The 19,490-nt window shown below is 31.7% G+C and overlaps 1 protein-coding gene across 3 annotated transcripts in view; it reads left to right on the forward strand.

Moving 5' to 3' along the window:
* The window catches only part of LOC126831042 (neurobeachin), a 121,928-nt gene that overhangs the window by 28,565 nt on the left and 73,873 nt on the right, over window positions 1-19,490 (forward strand). For all 3 annotated transcript variants that reach the window (XM_050561641.2, XM_050561640.2, XM_050561642.2), the window contains exons 4-16: window positions 3,530-3,630; window positions 5,159-5,254; window positions 10,465-10,586; window positions 11,075-11,201; window positions 11,865-11,984; window positions 12,713-12,859; window positions 13,168-13,224; window positions 15,841-15,981; window positions 16,371-16,433; window positions 16,983-17,065; window positions 17,815-17,923; window positions 18,463-18,615; window positions 19,056-19,224. In XM_050561641.2, the coding sequence (XP_050417598.1) occupies window positions 3,530-3,630; window positions 5,159-5,254; window positions 10,465-10,586; window positions 11,075-11,201; window positions 11,865-11,984; window positions 12,713-12,859; window positions 13,168-13,224; window positions 15,841-15,981; window positions 16,371-16,433; window positions 16,983-17,065; window positions 17,815-17,923; window positions 18,463-18,615; window positions 19,056-19,224 (1,488 nt within the window). The remainder of the gene's footprint in view (window positions 1-3,529; window positions 3,631-5,158; window positions 5,255-10,464; window positions 10,587-11,074; window positions 11,202-11,864; window positions 11,985-12,712; window positions 12,860-13,167; window positions 13,225-15,840; window positions 15,982-16,370; window positions 16,434-16,982; window positions 17,066-17,814; window positions 17,924-18,462; window positions 18,616-19,055; window positions 19,225-19,490) is intronic.

The raw sequence follows: 19,490 nt of genomic DNA on the forward strand, positions 1-19,490 counted from the left end.
CTCCCATCCATACACCACTGGATCCAATTCAGTTATAAATATAAGTTCAATAATCTCTAAGCCTGGTTTATGTTGTTTTTTTTCTTTCACTTCAACAAAAAATGATTAAGACATGTCTACTGTATAATAGGTTTTTTGAACGTTTTGTAGATCAGCTGAAGATAAACCATGGGTTCATCTCAAGTTAATATTCATGTATGACAAATTGATTCCATTGCAGCCAGACATCTATCATTTGTAGAAATAGTAGAATGTATTTTTAGAAATGTGATGAGGAGATCTGTTATACAAAAAAAAAAGATGACATTTACAAATAATCAAAGATTTTACTTTTTCTGGAATACAAACAGCAATATATTTCTTATGATAATTGCCCACACAGATTATTATAATGACATTTTTTTTTGCACTGGGTAGAACCATATGGAAAATGCTTGAATTTAATACATTGGATATTGAGTGTTTATCCGAGATGCATTTTGTAGAGTAATTTAACGGTTTAGTTTAAGTGCTTAATATGAATTTTTCTCTGGATAAATTGCATTTTAAAACCCATGTAATCGGGCCAATTCCATGCATTTCATGCTAAAAGTGAGATATTTTGCCAGAGGCAAGGATGTTTTCTGATACCTTTAAGAGGCAATTTCACACGTTATCCATCTGGAACTTGTAACTTTTAACAAATACTGTTATTAACTTCTCAACTCAGAAACCATTGATAAAGACAATTCTTGAAGATTTTAACACGGGATTTTTGCTTCCATCATCAATTATTTGTGGTAATATTGATTTTGGGGAAATAATGGGTTTAGAACTTATGGCGGCTGCGTTTTGATGGGTGTTTGATTAACTTGTATCATATTTACTTATAGATTCTTAGCGGGGCTGATTATGGGTCTGGAGATGCCATGAAGAGTGGATTTTTTTTCCTACAATCTTTGAGATTGAGGGAAATAATTCAGTTTTTTTTATAGATCGAAATTGTATTGAATCAATGTCCTTTAGGAGAAAACATATCAAATAGAATTATTGAAATTGGTTACTGACATGCAGCTTAAAATTGAAATGAAAGTTTGACATTCCATAAATTTACCAATTGTCTAGGGATTATTACATGTACATGTATGTCATTTAATATTATCATTCCTTCAGACATATCAAATGTGCTCATCCTTTTCATTTCTCATGAAAATTAAATGAAGAAAGTTGAAATTTTGTATCAAGAACTGAGCCCCAATGCTACTCATCTTGTCAATGAGATGACATCACACTCCTTTCCTGGTCCATAGTACACCAATGCTTGTTTTCTCTTAAAATGGAATAAAAACTTAGTCTCCTTGATTTTTTTAAAAGCAAAAGCCCCAAACCCAAATTTCTCTTTGGTTTTGATGTGTAGTTCTTCAAATTTTATAAATCATCATAACATCCCATGGCTAATTATGCTTTTGTTTTCAAATGTCAAATGCTTTTTAATTACCAATGTATGAAAAGAAAGGAATATTTATGCTTATCATAGTGTATGCTTTCTATGAAGAGGAGGGTGGTGGCTACTGGCCAAATGATCTAATACATTATGTATGTGCATTGTAGATGATAAGGCCTGTTACCTTTGCAAATCATGGGTTTTAATCCTTGGTTTTGTGCATGAAAAGAAGTAGAGTGACCTGTCTAACCTCAAGTGTTTTCTTTGGGCCCATCGGTTCAAATATTAGGTCCTAGATGACTGGGTTAGGACTTCAAACCCCATTTCTCTATCTTTTCAATATACAAGGAAAGAAAAGGAATTAGTTTTAATGGCTGTTGTCAGTTTGAAAGTACGATTTGTGGTATATGATATTTTTTATTTTCTATGGATACTATTATAATTGGAGGGAGGAGATATTTTCCAAGAACATGGCTCACGTTTCATACATTTACTTTGTTCTATATTCAAGACATGTACCCTGTCTGCTTTAATTCTAATGACTTGATCATATTTTCTCCACCCATTAAAAGATTAGCCACTGTTCTCTCCTGGTCTGCCAGATAATTAAGGGAAAATCTATAAGAGATTATATAAAAATTAGCCACACTTCACTTCCATTAATTCATGGTCTGTAACTTCCAAAAGTTAGCCACGTCAAAATTCATCAGAGATCTGCTGGAGTTTTCCTGTTCATATTGATTCTTTAATCAGATTTCCATTATAGATTAAGATACAGTACATGTAAAACCTTTACAATGCAATAAATGATAAAGTAAAATCTGTATCATATAAACCTTTGTTTCTAAGATGATGAGTTAATATTAAGCAGGTTATTCATTTTATCTTATAGTTGGGTATAATGAAATTTTATTAAAAAGTCAGGCCTTTTTTCTTTCATTTCAATCACTGTTTTATTTTATTTAGTCCAACAGTCAACAGACTTGATTATTTGTGGACAATAATAATATTTTTCAGTTTGGTTAGTAGCAGTTAATTGTCAAATGAAATGTGGTATAGCGTCCTGCTTTTCTGCACGATCTGGTTATGAGGGAAATTTTGTCCAAACAGCAGTGCTACGGTTTACTCCTCTCCTACCACATTTAGAATTCCAACATTACTGTCACAGGTTCTGTTACATGTGCACCAAAGTCCAATCAGACCGAACGACTAGATACTATTCCTTGCTAGTTCCTCGCCATTTCCTCTGTCCTGTACCACTGACAGATCGAAAGCGGAACTTCCTGGTTAGCAAGTCACTCCCTTAACTACTAAGCCACAATGGCTTTGAGTATAGTAGGACCTCACCGAGTCAGTTTTCTATGATATGCGACTCAGTACAAGTATTAAATTTGGTCTGAATATAATGCTCAACATATGTAATATTGGTGTCTTTCTTTAAATCAGATATACATGTATATGGAGCCACATGGTTTTGATTTATTGATGCTGTGTTTTATTAGCCACTGAAATTTAATTTATGTCCTTTAATAAAATTTAGTTAACCAGTCTTTCTTGTCAAAATACTGTTGTAATTATCCTGTGTAAAATTTGTATCATGGGGGTGATGACCAGGGCCAGAAAACTGCTGACATTGTCATACTGCTGATGACAAAGGTCACAACACTCCTAACATAGTGTTGTGACACTGCCACTGCTGACAATGTATCACAACACTGTTAATAAAGAACCATTAAATTGCTGACGAGTGTCACAACAGAGCCAATAAAGTAACCTGATACTGACATCAAACATATTTATTTATATATATGTAATCAATGTTTTTATTCAAAGAATATACATGTAACTGGGATTGCAGAACAGGCATGGCATATGTTGCCTCCTTTCTGAACAAGTAATATAATGATTCATAATTTCAAATTACAACATTTATTGGAAATGGTTTGATTTTGAAATGAGAATTTACAGTGATTTTGAAATTTAAAGAAATCAATGTCAACCGGGATATCTGCATTAGTTTTTTGATAGAGTTTTTTAGTATCGTACATGCTTTTAATATGAATTGTCTTTCCGAGAAGTTTAATTGATTTTTGTTTTAAATTACAGATATATTAATAGAGATGTTAGGAGCGTTAGCTGCCTACAGTATCACAGTCAAAGAATTAAAAGATCTCTTTGGTATTTTAAAAGCTAAAGATGGAAAATGGGTATGTGAATTTATAAATAAATATCAGAAATGAAGGAGTGAAATCAATTTTATTATGATCAGTTTGAAAGTTTGCCTATTTGACAATCAATAAAAATGAGAGAGAAAATTTTGTTAGAACATTAACAACCTACTTGAAATGGGTTTCCCAACTATTCTGTTTTATTTGACATATTCGAGACTTTTTCTGTGAATATGACACAAAATAGTCTAGACATGCTGATGGAAAGTTTGTTCTGATCTAGCTAACCTAACCCACAATTGATTGTTTTTTCTATTGAGAAAAAGTGAATACAAGGCACATTTCTGAGTGAACGTCCATCTGAATGTCATATCCTTACAGCAAGTTGTTAAAGTCAAAGAGTGGAAATGTATTTGTCGATAGTAAATATTTGAATGCTAGACATACATGCCAAGAATTTCCACTATTTGCATAACACATCAACTAAAAAAATAACATGGAATTTCCTGAATTGACCTGCACCAGTACATGCTCACTTGTTAATTCATAATATTGACTCTGTGATTATTTTTGTAGACATACATCTATCGTGTGATTTTTGAATTCCACCCATCTAGTTTCTTGTCACGATGCTTTAAAATAAGTTGTTTTTATACGCCTACATTGGAAATGTGGTCGTATATTGCCGTCGCCCCCCCGTCCATCAGTCCGTCGTCCACAATTTCTTGTGAACACTCTACAGATTACATTTATCATCTGATTGTTTTGAAATTGATATATGTTGTTTACATTACATTGATTTTCAACGATATCCTATAATTACTGCCCTTGATCACTTTGAAATATCTTGTGGACGCTCTAGAGGCTAAACTTAATATCCGATTGACCTTAGATTTATACACAGTGTTCAAGGCCGTGAGACGAATAATCCTTTTGATTTTCAACAATATCTGATAATTACTGTTAGAGTTATGGCCCTTGATCACTTTGAAATATCTTGTGGACGTTCTAGAGGCTAAAGTTAATATCTGATTTACTTAAGATTTATACACAGTGTTTAAGGCCGTGAGACGCAGAAGCCCAGTGATTGTCAGTGATTTCAGAAGATTACTTCCAGAGTTATGGCCCTTGATCACTTTGAAAAATCTTGTGGGTGCTCTAGAGACCAAAGTTATCATCCGATTGACTTTAGATTGATAAACAGAGTTTAAGGGTCTTGAGACGAACAAGTATATTGATTTTCAATGAATTTTGATAACTTGAACAGCTAAATCCATGATATTAAATGTTTCGTATATTAAACGTTAGCATGGGGCAAAACTAAAAGCCAAACAAATTCTAATGATTTTATGATAATTACTTAATGAGTTGTTACTCTCAATCAGATTTTAGTGTATTATAAATGTTTCATTACCGACAATAGAAAAAATATACGAAAACTCTTGTTGACTGCTCGGATGACTTAGCTGCTGTGGGCGTATGTTTTGTTCCCTGGCAACCTATCTTTTTTTAAAGTATAACTACACCATAGTTGTCATAATTTCATCAATTTTTATTTCTTTTTCAGCAACATCATTCTGTAAAATTGTTGTCTGTTTTACGTCAGATGCCACAGAGACATGGACCTGATGAATTTTTCAGTTTTCCTGGAAAAAAAGGCTCAGTAAGTTAATGCTTGTAAAAGAAATAGCTCTGGTATAAAAGTATATGTAACATGATAAACTTCAGATCTGATCTACTTTTGGCTTTCGTATTGCACCGGTTACTGACCCACTACCCATACATGTAGTTGAAAATAGATATAATAATGCTTTAGTTTCAAACTGGATATTTCTCCAGTACTGTAGTTGTGAAATGAATTTGAAATGAAGACATAAAGAAATGGCAGATGCTCAGGTGCAAGAATGAGTAAATGTAACAAAACTCACAGGTTGATTTTCCTTGCTGTTACAGTTTGGGCTTTCAGTTTGCCCATATTGCTTCAAACAGGACTCAGAACTAGCAAACCTTGTTTTAACTTTGAAATAGTCATGATAAATGTTATTGAGACTGCATATCAGTAGTTCATTATTAGAATCATTTTCCTTTCTAACTTCAAAATTATATGTTTGATTCAGCAATTGTCTGAAATGATAAAGGATATAATTGTATACAATAATGATAAGGACATGTAAAGTAATGGTGCTATATTCTAGTCTAGACTTTGATGAGAAGGAATGACAGGTATTTGGAAAGCGGTTGTAATATCAAGCTTTATGTGAATCGTGTTGAAAACCCCCCACAATCTCATGTTAGATACGAAACTGAATTCTGATCATGTGAATTATTAAGAAATCAGTAATTTTATACCATAAATACATATTAAAGGGGAGTGGCATTCAGAATTCAGAGCAAGAATTCAACTCTGTTTAGTGGCAGCGAAAATATTTTAATGGTGGAAAAAGAAGATTAATATTTCTTCCACAGTGATTGAGTATTATTCTTGAATAATGATGCAAATTAATATGAAATCAATACATTTATACTGTAAATAGATTTTAAAGGCTAGTAGCATTCAATATTCAGAGCAAGAATTCAACTCTATTTAGTGAGTGGATAAAGAAGATTAAAATTACTTCTAAATGAATTGAGTATTATATTCGAGTTAGCTATAGATGAAGTTTGTTATGACTGCCATCTTTTCTTGTATTTTAAATCAGTCAGACCGAATAAAACATTCTGTCAGCAGTTTTTAATTGAGTTTATCCAGCAATTAACATTTTGTAGACCCAGTTGAATTTAAATATCGGGAAGTTTTTTTTACTGTTGATTAAACGACATGTCTTATTGATTATTGTCGACTTTCTACGACCCTCCACTAATCCATGGAATTGATTTCAGTTTAAGAGATAATGATTTTAAATGTACTCATATTGATCCGTGATGTGCTGTTTACAACCCTTCAGCAATTCAGATAAAAAACATGAGCTTTCTCTCTTCCACAAGCATTTAAGTTAATAGAGTTATTATAGAATCAGTTTGACACGAGTAAAGATAAATGACCAGAAACTTGGATTACGGTAATCTTTCAAAAGGCCATGTTTTACTAGCTATTACCGGTACACTGTTTAAGGTCTCTTTATTTGAAAAAACTGAAATAATCAAAAGATCTAAACTATGATGTGACATTTATGTGTACTTATGAAAAAAGGAAACATTTCTAAACAAGCCTTATTAATAATAAAAATATTTGTATTGCGCAACCGTTCAGTCCACTAGGGATTGCTCAAACGCCAGAAAATTTTCTCATTTTGGATTGGTAATGACGGTAATTAAAAAACAAGTTTTCAAGTGACTTGGGATATAAAAAATTACATAGAATCTGATTTATTCTGGAAACATATTCCACACATTTAGTACACTCTATTGAAAAGTTTTTTCCATCATCTTCAAAGCTGAAATGGGAGTCTAAAGCTTCATCTAGATTATGGTACATTTGTCCAAAACATCACACTTTTATGATATCCAGATTTGTTGTCCCCAACCTTTCTAAGAAGAGCAGAAAACAGTTAAAATGAGTTTGTCCATATGTCTGTCTGTCAAGAATATTCAAATCTTGTGGACGCTCTAGAGGCCAAAGTTTATATACGATTGACTTTAAATTTATACACAGTGTTTAAGGCCATGAGACGAAGAAGCCTATTGATTTTCAGCGATTTCCAATAATTATTGCCAGAGTTATGGCCCTTGATCACTTCAAAAAATCTTGTGGACGCTCTGGAGGTCAAAGTTAATATCCGATATACTTTAAATTGATACACAGAGTTTATGATCTTGAGACGAACAAGTATATTGATTTTCAATGAATTTTTATGACTTGGAACAGCTAAATATATGATACAGTATTAAAAGTTTTGTATACAAAACGTTAGCATGGGGCAGAACTTTATAAAAACCAAACAAATTCTAATGGTTTTCTGAGTTGTTGCTTTTAATCAGATTTTAGTGTATTATAAATGTTTCATTACCGAAAAAAGTAAAAATATGCGACAACTCTTGTTGACTGCCCGGACGATTTAGCTGCTGTGGGCGTATGTTTCGTTGCCTGGCAACCTATGATTTATCCGATTTTGTTGAAACTTGAAATGTAAGTCTATAACCCAAAGATCTCGGTTCCTTTCGATATTCGCGCATATCGGACTGTAATTTCCTGAATTATGGCCCCTGATGGTACGAAAAATCGCGTTTTTAGCTTGTGGACCCTATAGAGGTCATAATTTTTATCTGATTTAAAAAAACGTATTATTATATCACCGTTACACCCTAAGGACGACTGAGTTTGAATCTCATGAAAATCGGCCCAAAATTGACAGACAAAATGGCCGCCGTTCATACTCAAATAGCGTAAAAATATGGTATATCAAGGTTGTGGACCCTATAGAGGTCACAATTTTTATCCGATTTTGTTGAAACTTGAAATATAAGTTTATAACCCATTTCGAATTTCGTAAAAATCAGATTGAAACGTGCCCAACAAAATGGCCACTCCTTGTATGCAAATAGTGTAAAAGAATGTAATACCAAGGTTGTGGGTGCTCTAGAGGTCACATTTTTATCTGATTTTGATGAAACTTAAAATATGTTTATATCCCGAGGATCTAGGTTCCTGTAGATATTCACGCATATCGGACCGTAACTTCCAGAATTATGGCCCATGATTATATGAAAAATCGCTTCTTGTTTTTAGCTTGTCCTCTGTTCATCTCTTGCAAAATGTGGGCATATCTTGCATGGCAACTGCTTGTTAAAACTCTAGGCCGGACTTAAATTGAGATAGATTTTGCTTATGGTTGCCAGAATGCTTCACTTTAAGACACATAATATCATTATAAGATGATTTTCTGATAGATGGCGTTTGTTATAAATTCATGAGTTGTTATCGCGAATCAGTGACTCTGTTGATTAACCAAATTTATATCAAATTTCACTTACAAAACAAAATTTTTGTGGTGAAGGTTTTTTGCACATTGCTGATCTAGAAAGTCAAAGATGGTGAAGATGTTTAGCAATGTATGCAAACGTTGTTAAAGGAAAAGTTAACTCAAGTTTGTTATTTTGCTTAAAGGAGCTAAACCTGTATCTCAGTATTTTAAGGTTCCAAAAATAGAGCCAACACCCTTTAATCATAATAGATAAATTATTAAAAAAGACTTAGTTTTAAAAAATTTTAAATTTTTTCGGCCATTTATAATTATCAACCAATCAAAACTAATATTTATAGTTATGTCGACAAACTCCTGACGTCAGAGTACACTAGCTTTATACATGTAGATGATTAGATGACCTGTGATAAAATCAATAAGTTTAGCTATAAGAGTTTGTTTTCCTACCATTTCAATAACAGCAGTTGTGTGGTGATTGTTGGGGCTACACTTAGTTTCAAAAAACGTTTTAAACCAGATGCCAGTTCAACCATGTTCAGCTATTACACTGACAGAATAAAACCTTGTAATCGTTAATTGGTAGTCAGAAAAATTGTCTTGAGCAGCGAACTATTCTAAAGGTACATGTACATGTAAGAGAACTAGGGCTTGACTATATAACGCAATATGTAGTGCACCATGACATTAATCATTTGGATACAATGTCGGTGCCTACTATCAATTTGTATCTTCATATTAAATCAGAATTAAGTGTATTGATATCGTTTTTTCAGTGGACAAAAACGTTTTAGATATCATAATTACATACATTTACGTATTTTCCGAGAACCTTTCCTTAAAAAATACTGTTCTGTTTAAAATGCGTAATTCATTCTTTTATAATATGCAAAATCTCCTGGGGAGCATCTGTACAGTAATTGGTCTTGCCAGTCCTAGCTGAGATAACTGTGTATAATTTTCTCAAACTAACAATCTTACACAACAAAATTCCTTATAAAACATTGATACATTTGTTAAAATAAATCTGATTTAGATCGCAAATTGAAAATATTGATTTTGATGTCTTTTCCATTTAAAAGGTGATTTATGAAGTGATCTCATTTGAAATTGACTGTTAATATTCGTTAAAATTCTCTTTGGAAAGGGATTTATTCACCCTTTAACTGTTTTTGTATCCTTGGTTTAAATACCTTGTTTTTGATTTGATTATATTTGAAGCTTTGATAAATGGATTTGAAACAGCTAAGACTTCAGATCTAAGATTAAATCACCAGCTCTTTGAGATAAAGTTTAAGAATAAAAAGGCATATTTATTGACAGATTAAATTAAATAGCTTTTGTTAACAAAACAACAAAGTCTAGACTATAATAAACCGATTTAAGTTATATAAATTGTATAAGCAGCATTTATGCATGTATTATTTGTTGGTAATTTACTCCCCTTTCTATGTATTTACTATTAACTACCTATTACAAACAATTTAGCCTTGATGTGTTAAAAGCCTAATAGTTATTTTCCTAAATTAAAATTTAACAAAAATTAGGGCTAGATGATTAAAAAAACAGCCTAGGTTAGATACTATCTTGACTTACATGTTCATGGATAAAAAAATATTTATTCTTAAACGGCTAGCTAACCTTTTATGCCAGAAAGAGATGACTTCATGAAATCAGTAGAAAAGTAATGGGAATTTTGTATGATACTAACTAATTGTTAAAATCAAGTTTTAATATTATGGACTGAAATGATATTTTTCTTTGAATCAGGGATATATTATTCTATACATGTAGGTCACAACACATCAGATAGACTCAATTTGTATACTTGATTAAATCTTTTTTAAAATTTTCACCAGACATGTATTGCTGTATTCCCTACGATTTTACCACTTATACTATTAGATCGTTTTGTTTAATGATTTGAGTAACATTTTTTTAAATACATTTTCAGCATATTGCTCTACCACCTATAAAAACCTGGCCCTATGTCAATGGTTGGACGTTCTCTTGCTGGTTGCGTTTAGACCCTGTAACTGGTGTTACTGTTGAACAAGAAAAACCCTATCTCTATTGGTAATTATCTTTTTTTAGTAATTTTAATTTAATAGAAATATATCTAATTATAACCTTTACCTAGATAAACTATGTATATGTTACATATGTGTAAATGGATTGTAATTCCTGAAACATATCAGTGTGTTTTATCTTTGACAACAATGAAATTCGCAGAGAGACATGGCAGTGATACTTTCTGCAGTAATTTTCTTTCAATTTTGATTTCGTAAAGTTTTTAAAACCAATTCCAATAGTTACAAAGAACAATCTTCCTGTAACCGTTAGCCAATCAAATTGGTATCACATATTTAAGCGTAAACTGAAAACTCATCTTTTCAGAGGATTAGTCTTGTGTTTTTGTGAAATGCTTAGCAACATTTGATATGTAATGTAACGCTATATAAATGAAACGATAATAATACCTAGATTTTGAAAAGGAATCCTTGGAATTTTCATGTTTATATGGAATTATGCTTTAATTATATTTTTAACATATTGTTTTGCAGTTTCCGAACTAGTAAAGGGGTTGGTTATTCGGCTCATTTTGTTGGTGAATCCCTGGTTATAACTTCTATGAAAGTAAAAGGGAAAGGTTTTCAACATTGTGTTAAATATGAGTTTTTACCAAGAAAGGTAACTCTTTATTTTTGTTTATATCCTTGTAAAATTCAATATAAAACAGATTATTAACAGTCTAATTTGTTTTGTTTTGTCTTTTGTTTTTATTTGTATTTATACCCTATAAATGAAACAAAATAAAATGTGGTTTAACATCCTACTTTTCTGCATGTACCCTTTGATGAGACTTCCATTGATTTGAATGGGAGATTAGGGCAGTGCTCTTACGCTTTCACTTTGAATTGTACGGTCTATTATCAATACGAGTCATTATTTGCGATCCCATGCTAGGAATCATTGCAATAAGAATATAGTGTCTTTGTCTCAAAATGACCCATTTAGTTTTAGTGGATGTGTAACCCTATGTCTATCAATAAACTTTTCATAATATTATATTCAAAACTGCCCTAGACTAACCTAATTATCCTAATGCATATTCTGAGCCCTGACCTACTCCTTGAAAACCACCAACATATTTGTATGACTCTTATTCTTGTAAATCCCTGATGTAATAGATAGATATTACATAGGTAAAATTAATATCTTGCCAACTGCAAGATTTCCTGTCGGGACTGTGGCTAATATTTTTGAACCATGGCCAAAATTCAAATAATAAATTATTTTTTAAATGACGATTAAAATGATATTTGTATTAGATATTTTCTATTATATTTTCAGTGGTATATGATAACTGTTTCCCATATCTATAATCGATGGAGTAAATCAGAAATTAAATGTTATGTCGATGGTGTTCAAGTATCCACAACGGACATGTCATGGTTGGTCAGCACCAGCGATGTAAGTATTTTAAACAATATATTCATTCTTTATATGTTATTCGTTAACTGGATAACTTAGCCCCCCGGATCCATTCACTTAATTTGATATGTACGTTTGTTTGTGATTTCTGCGTATTATGTCTTGTCCGTAGATTTGTTTTGTATAAGTCCCACTGCACTTACTATTATGAACAGTATAAAAGTTACAGCAATTGAGGCCTCCTTTTGGGAGGAAGGAGGTTGGCAGAACCATTTCCACTTCATTACAGTACTAGTTGGGCATTAGGTAATGTAATACACAGCCTTATTCACGAAAATTTAAGCTGAAATATTTTAAGGATGCAGCCTTTTATTGGTTGAGTATAGATCCTAGTGCAAATTCTAGCTCTTAGCCAGTGAAAAGGATGCATTCTTAAAGGACCCTGGAATCAAGATTAGAATGTTCTTACCATATACATATAGATTGGAAGTGGAATTCCTACATCTCTTGGCATTTAGTTTTGGATGAAGGCAAAGAAAAAACTATCCTTCCCCTTATTGCAGACTTACCATATGAAATGATTAAATTTAGGTACCGGTACATTTTATCTTAATGATGTCTGAATCCCATTGTATACTAAGATTTAATAAGTTTTTTGGATGGATAGTCATCCACTGGTCAATCTGAATTAATAAACGCTCCCAGTTCTTGCAATGAGTCATCTTGTATCTTTCACAAATCTAATGAAGTAAATTTTGCCATTTCAGCCATTTGATAAATGTGTATTAGGAGCTACTAGTGATGGTGATGTTGATAATATGTTCTGTGGACAGTTATCAACCGTTTATCTATTCAGTGAGGCTCTGCTCCCACAACATGTACTGGCTATTTACCAACTGGGACCAGGACATAAGGTATTTAGAGGATAATTTCTCTTACTTTAAAAACAATTGATATCAATTATGCAATTCTCCAGGTAAATATTGACAATTACATACTGCAAATTGTCATTGTTGAGTAATACCCTAGAATTGCTTATTTGCAGTATTTTGGGGAATACCCCACTTAAATATCTACGGCACAATATCAATAATAATGAATCAAAGCCATGTTTTCAGTATATCTATGTTTTATTCTATATTAAGAATATTTTTATTTTGCATTATAATATTTTGGTTTTGATATTCATCATAAAACATAAATTCAACTCCCCTTTTTCCAGAGTCAATTCCGTTTTGAGAATGAAAGTTTAACAAGTGTAGCTGAAGTACATAAACGGGTATGATCATATTTGGTGTAGCATGCATGGTGTCAACTTGTAGTTTTCTAATTGTACTTAGTTCTTTATCTCACTAACTTGCATGTACTGATATATTGTCTTAATTGTTATAAACAGTAATCTTACCCTAATTAATTAAACAAAGAAATGCCTCACCTTTTGTAGGCTACTAATTTACAAGTAAAGGTAAAAGATTTTCCTTACAATGAATAATGTGCAGTAAAATAACCTATTCTCCAGCTTACGAGAATTATATGTTTTAAGTGTCAGAGCTTTACACTTTATGATAGATTCTTGGCTATGGATAAAGGTATATTGTTGGCATGACTACAATGTACTTACCATCTAAGCTTAATCAGAATCCGCTTTCAAAATATTTTATGACCGTCATCCAGACATTGAAATATATAATATATCTCAGCACTATCAGTAAAGATCGTTTTATAATACACCCACATTTTCAAGTGAATCCCAAAAATAATAGAGAGAGAGAATAATCCAAAACCATTTAAATAACATAAACTTTGATGGGATCCAAGTCATAATAAACTGGGTACAGTGACACCAGTAGGAGTAGTGGTTAAAAACAACGTCAAGGGTATCACAAAACCATCTTTTATAGCATCTAACGTTTAGTAAGTGTAAAGACTTACTTTCTCAGAGAACACAACTGCATTGTTCCCTTGTGTTTGTTTTTAACCACATTTTCATGGGGACGTATTTTGACAAAACGGGAAATATATGTTTATATCCCAAAGATCTCAGATGGATTATTGCCCTTGATTGTACGAAAAATCACATTTTTAGATTGTGGATCCTTTAGAGATTTCAATTTAAATCCGATTTTGAAATCTATTTTTATAACCCAAAGATCTCTGATGTGTTCGATTTTAGTGTGCATCGTAGCTTTTGTTCAGGAGTTATGCCCCCTGTCTCTGAAATGAAATATGGTTTAACTTCCTACTGGTGCCTTTGAAGCAAAATGTGAAATATGTTCAAAGTTTGTGGACTCTCTAGAGGCCATAACTTTTGTCTAATTTGGATGATATATATGGAGTTATGCCACCTTTTCTGAAAATCTTGTGAACTCGATAAAGGCTATATTTTATAACCACCTTTTTTTAAAAATTTGGTTTAAAACATTGGGGTCATGAGAGGACAAACCCGATCAATAATAAACATTCTGTGACCTTTTGCCCCCTTTGCAAAAAAGGTTGTGAATGTGATTGGTGTGAAGCATTGCATTTCACAACCTTCTGTTTTGGAGTTAACCGCTTTGCCAAAAACTGTATGAAATGAATGTGATAGAAGCTACACTTTTGAATCTATTTATTTCAAATTTAATTTGTAGTATTGGGGTCATGAGATGATAATTTTCCCAGTTCTTTTTCCATCTCTTGCAAAATTTAGGCATTTATTGCATGACAACATCTTGTTTGTTATTTATATCCCGTACTTCACCGTCTATGTTTTTGTTGTTGTGGTGGGATGTTGTGCACAGACAATCGCCTAATAGGATCTATTTTGTACATTATTTTGTAAACATAACACCTTTATTAAACTTTGTACAATATAGGTGAACATAATGAAGTAAACATTGCTTATGAAACTTTATACATTGTAATAATTGAACACCATTACATTGACATTGTAATAATTGAACACCATTACACAGAGATATACACATTTTTCACCTTTCACAAGCATGAATATACACAGAGTGAATATCGCATATATTTCATTATCAGTACCATTACACTGTGCAAAACTATATATGTTTAAATATTACTACAGGGTACCCAGTAAGATTACTTATACACACTGTATTGTAACTAAAACATTGTAGATTAACCAAATAACCAAAACATATTTATTAGATACATAGATTATTTATTCTGTAGTTCAGGTAATCTGGACAACAGTGTCTAATGAAACAGGGCTCTAATTTGTTTATATTTGACACTCTGTATCTATATTGCAACATTCTCTTGGCATGATGGTTTTAATCTGTTGTATGTATGCATGTTGTTTCTGTAGATTTTGTTATTTACTATTTATTGCTTAGCATTTTTATAATTTATCAATGTATTATTTATGTCCATGATTATAGCTAGGGAGGTATGTCAACTAGCCAATTGTGAATTAGATACCATAATTGTACTAGAGAAGGCAGGGCTCACTCTGTCAGTCATCAAAGTCACAATTTACAAAATAAAATTGAAAGTAGCAATTAGAAATTTATTTTGGCGATAAACGTGGCTGGAAAAAATCTTAGAAGTCTAATAATATTTTGTCCTAAAATGACCATTTTGTTGGGTGTCAATAAACTCATGGCTGGTGTCATTTTTATGAATTAATTATCTGATAGATAACATATTGGGTTTTCACCTCGGATTCTAGTATCCTTCTAAATAAACCCGAACCAAAGCAAACGTAATATTATATGATATGTTAGTCACAAAATAACTGATTTGTAAAAAAAATACAAAAATTGTGTGTTTTCTCTTTTTAAACCCCTTTCCATATCATAGTCTGTAATTGTGTTTTGCCCCACATTTTAATTTATGTGTCTGATAATTTTTATATTTGTCATAGTTTTATCTGATATATTTGTAGGTACTATATGATGGTAAATTAACGTCCACTATAGTATTTATGTATAATCCTATTGCTTGTGACAGTCAACTGTGTTTAGAATCATCACCTAAAGGAAACCCATCTCATTTTGTCCATTCACCACATGCTCTTATGTCAGGGGTGAGTAACTTTATGTTTTTTTAAAAAAACAAAAAAACAAACTTAATATAGTTTGTAAGATCATCTACTTGTACTACCATTAAATTAATACATTAAACTTTTATATAAAGTTTAGTAACCACCATAATGTAAATATATTCAATGTATTTCCTAAATCATAAGATAAATCATATTCAGAAGACTTATGTCTTTGTATCCCAGTCAAGCCCCCAAACAGTGTAATAGACGTGGATTAAACTATTTTTCTTTTGATTAAAAAAGAAACCTTTGACAATTTATACAAAGATAAGTAATTGTATTTCAATAAGCAAAATTTTGTTTTATGCATTAAAAATGTTAGTCATATCTCATTCAATTTTTGATATAAAATATTTATTGATGTGTTTCAGGATGTTAAAGCAGTTGTTACCCATTCCATTCACAGTACTCTACATTCTTTAGGTGGTGTACAGGTAATGTAACTTATGTATAGTTATTTTTTAGCATCGATAAATTGCAGGCAATATTTTCATCCTTTACAGTATTCCTAGAATTAACCATTATATTTTTTTACGATGAAAATTAAACAGAATCCGCTAAATAGTTTTTTGACTAGTAATTTATTCAGTCTCTACAAATTAGAATGTTAATAAATCAGATGGTTCCTAGGATTTGACAATACATGAAATTTTCATTATTCTGATAATCATGTTAAAAGTCCACATGTTGCCATTACTGCAATATTATAGTGCTTCAGTCAAGGATATTTGATAAGGGGTGGTAAATCCCTCCAATTACAATCGCTCTTGTTTCTCGTATAAATGGCGGTTGAAGTAACTTGTTGATTAACTTTGCCATTAATTTGGAATATATTATATTATTTCAGTACAGTACTTGTATTGGTTCAAAAGTTATTGTCAATAAGATACATATTATGATTAATTGATTTGTTATGATTATTGTCCAGTCTGAATTTGATATTACTTATTGATAATGTCATATATTGCTTTATGTTATTTCAGACATTATTTCCCTTGTTTGGTCAGTTAGATTTACCTGTTGATTCTGGTAAAGAAGATACAACTGTAGTGAATACCAATACCTGGTAAGTAAGATAAAAACTTGATTGATTGTATATAAAAGTTCATTATACCATTAAAACCACCTGTGCTGTATGTGCATAAACCAGTAATTGTTTTTCATATAAATTGTGTTGTCTTTTTTTCCTTAAAATCATATTCAGTATAATGTATACAATGAGATCACAAATCCAACCTACAACTGATCACCCCTAAACTTATCTAGTCTATTTACAACTTTTTATTGTGTGTACTGTCTATTTTTATAGTCACAGAGTTAACAAATGATAACTTGCATTATTATATCATTATTGATGAATACAAAAGTACAGCTGAAATTTTTTTTTAGAGGACAGGCTTCAAAATAAGGATGGTGACCAGCTTTGTTCTATAAAGGTGTTACGTGAAGCTCTTTTGTGTCAGGGACTTGCTATAATGGTTATGTAGTCTGTAAACCCAAACAGTGCCAAGAAGTGAAACCCAATCAATATGATATATATATCTCTGATGTGTAGGCTTAAGAATAGAAATATGGGAAATGAGTGATTTTTTCTTGCGTCTTTCTGACATGTTAATTAATTTTGTTATATTTTCATATATTTTGAGTCTGGTAAGAGAGACACTTTGTTCCATGCTTGAATAGGCTTTGTTTTATAATGATTAAAACCGCTTATATTTACTTCAAGAATACAAAATTATATTGATAAAAGAGTGTAATTACAAGTAATAATGCAGTATTTTATGCTACTGGTGATAATTAACATTCTGTTTTCAGTGCTAACTTAATGGGATTATTATGCGATCTGATAGAAAGTTCATCCAATATACAGCAACAGTTATTACAAAATAAAGGATTTCTTGTTATATCATATTTACTAGAAAAGGTAAGGAACCCACAATATTTCTACAAACAGGGAGCTGCGGTGGTTCAGTCAGTAAGGAGCTGGCTCGTTAACCTGTATGTCACATGTTCGATCATGATTTTCCGGCATTGTTTTCCCGAGTCATTCAGATGGACAGAAAACAATGGTCCAATGTACATGTGTGCATGTACATGAAAGAACCCTTGACAGTTGGAACTCAAAATAAGAGTAGACATTAGGGCCTCTGTCCAGGCAAAATTTTAATCATAGTATATAGCATATGCCTATTTTCATTAGCCTCAATGGTGTTGAAAAGTAGGATGTTAAACCCCATTTTGTTTTGTTTCTACATACATTTTAGTCATATTAAATGCTTGAAGAATTATACTTGTACTTCCTGGTATGCAAGATCTGTTCAGAATTTTAAAGAATGTGTTGTTGTAAGTCCTGAAATGTACTCTCTCTCTCTCTCTCTCTCTCTCTCTCTCTCTCTCTTCTGATATTCAAATGTTCAATAGACAAAACATTTTATACTTTATTTAATTCTATGTTTATTTCAGTCATCAAGAGATCACATAACTCCTGCTGTATTAGAAGCATTTTTAAAATTAACAAAATATTTAGTGGAATTACCTACAGGTGGAGCTCTGTTGAAACATTTGTTTGATCACATACTCTTTAATCCTACATTATGGATCCATGCGTCTGTAGAGGTATGTTCATAAGATCTTTTTGCCAGATAAAATCCAGCATGTGTTATAAATCTACCCATATTTGTGGTATTTATGGTGAGGATGATGTCTTGAAGTAGTGATGCATCATTTGCATTTTTTGCTAAGTTATAAAATTTTCACGGCTTAAGAAACACTAAAAAACCCTTTTTATTAACTGAAATATATATCATTTAAATTTATATGTTTATAATATGAATTATAATAAATATATCCTGATCAGAGATTGATAAATGTAATTAGGTGCAGCTCTTGGTATTAGAAATGCGGTTGTCCATTTCATTCATGACAGTATCTGAAAATATAAGTGGTGGTGCCAATCATGTTTCCATATTTATCAAAATCTATAGAAGTAATCAAAGTAGGATGTTGCAGAAAAGTAGGACGTTAACCCCCATTTCACGTCTTTTTATTTATTACAGGTTCAGACTAAGCTATATTGTTACCTAGCAACAGAATTTATCAATGATGCTCAGATATATAACAGTATCAGACGTGTTAGCGCTGTATTACAGACCATGCATACTCTTAAATTCTACTACTGGGTCGTTAATCCACAAAACAGGAGTGGTATAACACCAAAAGGAACAGGTTTGTGAAAAAGAAATCCTAAATTTTATTATTATTTTATCTTCTCTGCCCTCCTAATCAAAAAGAATGGTCAATTTGGGTAATTTCTAAGTTCGTAATCATTGAAGATATATATATTCAAACTAAAATCACAATATATTGCGAGATATTTCAAACCATGTACATATAAATATCAACGCAGATGTCATCATGAATGATACTTCACCCTAATTGTAAATGGGGTTGACAAGTGCTGAAGCATGAGCACATTTACTAGACTGCTGTTA

The sequence above is a fragment of the Patella vulgata genome, chromosome 8 (genome assembly GCF_932274485.2).
Source record: "Patella vulgata chromosome 8, xgPatVulg1.2, whole genome shotgun sequence".
NCBI lineage: Eukaryota > Metazoa > Mollusca > Gastropoda > Patellidae > Patella > Patella vulgata.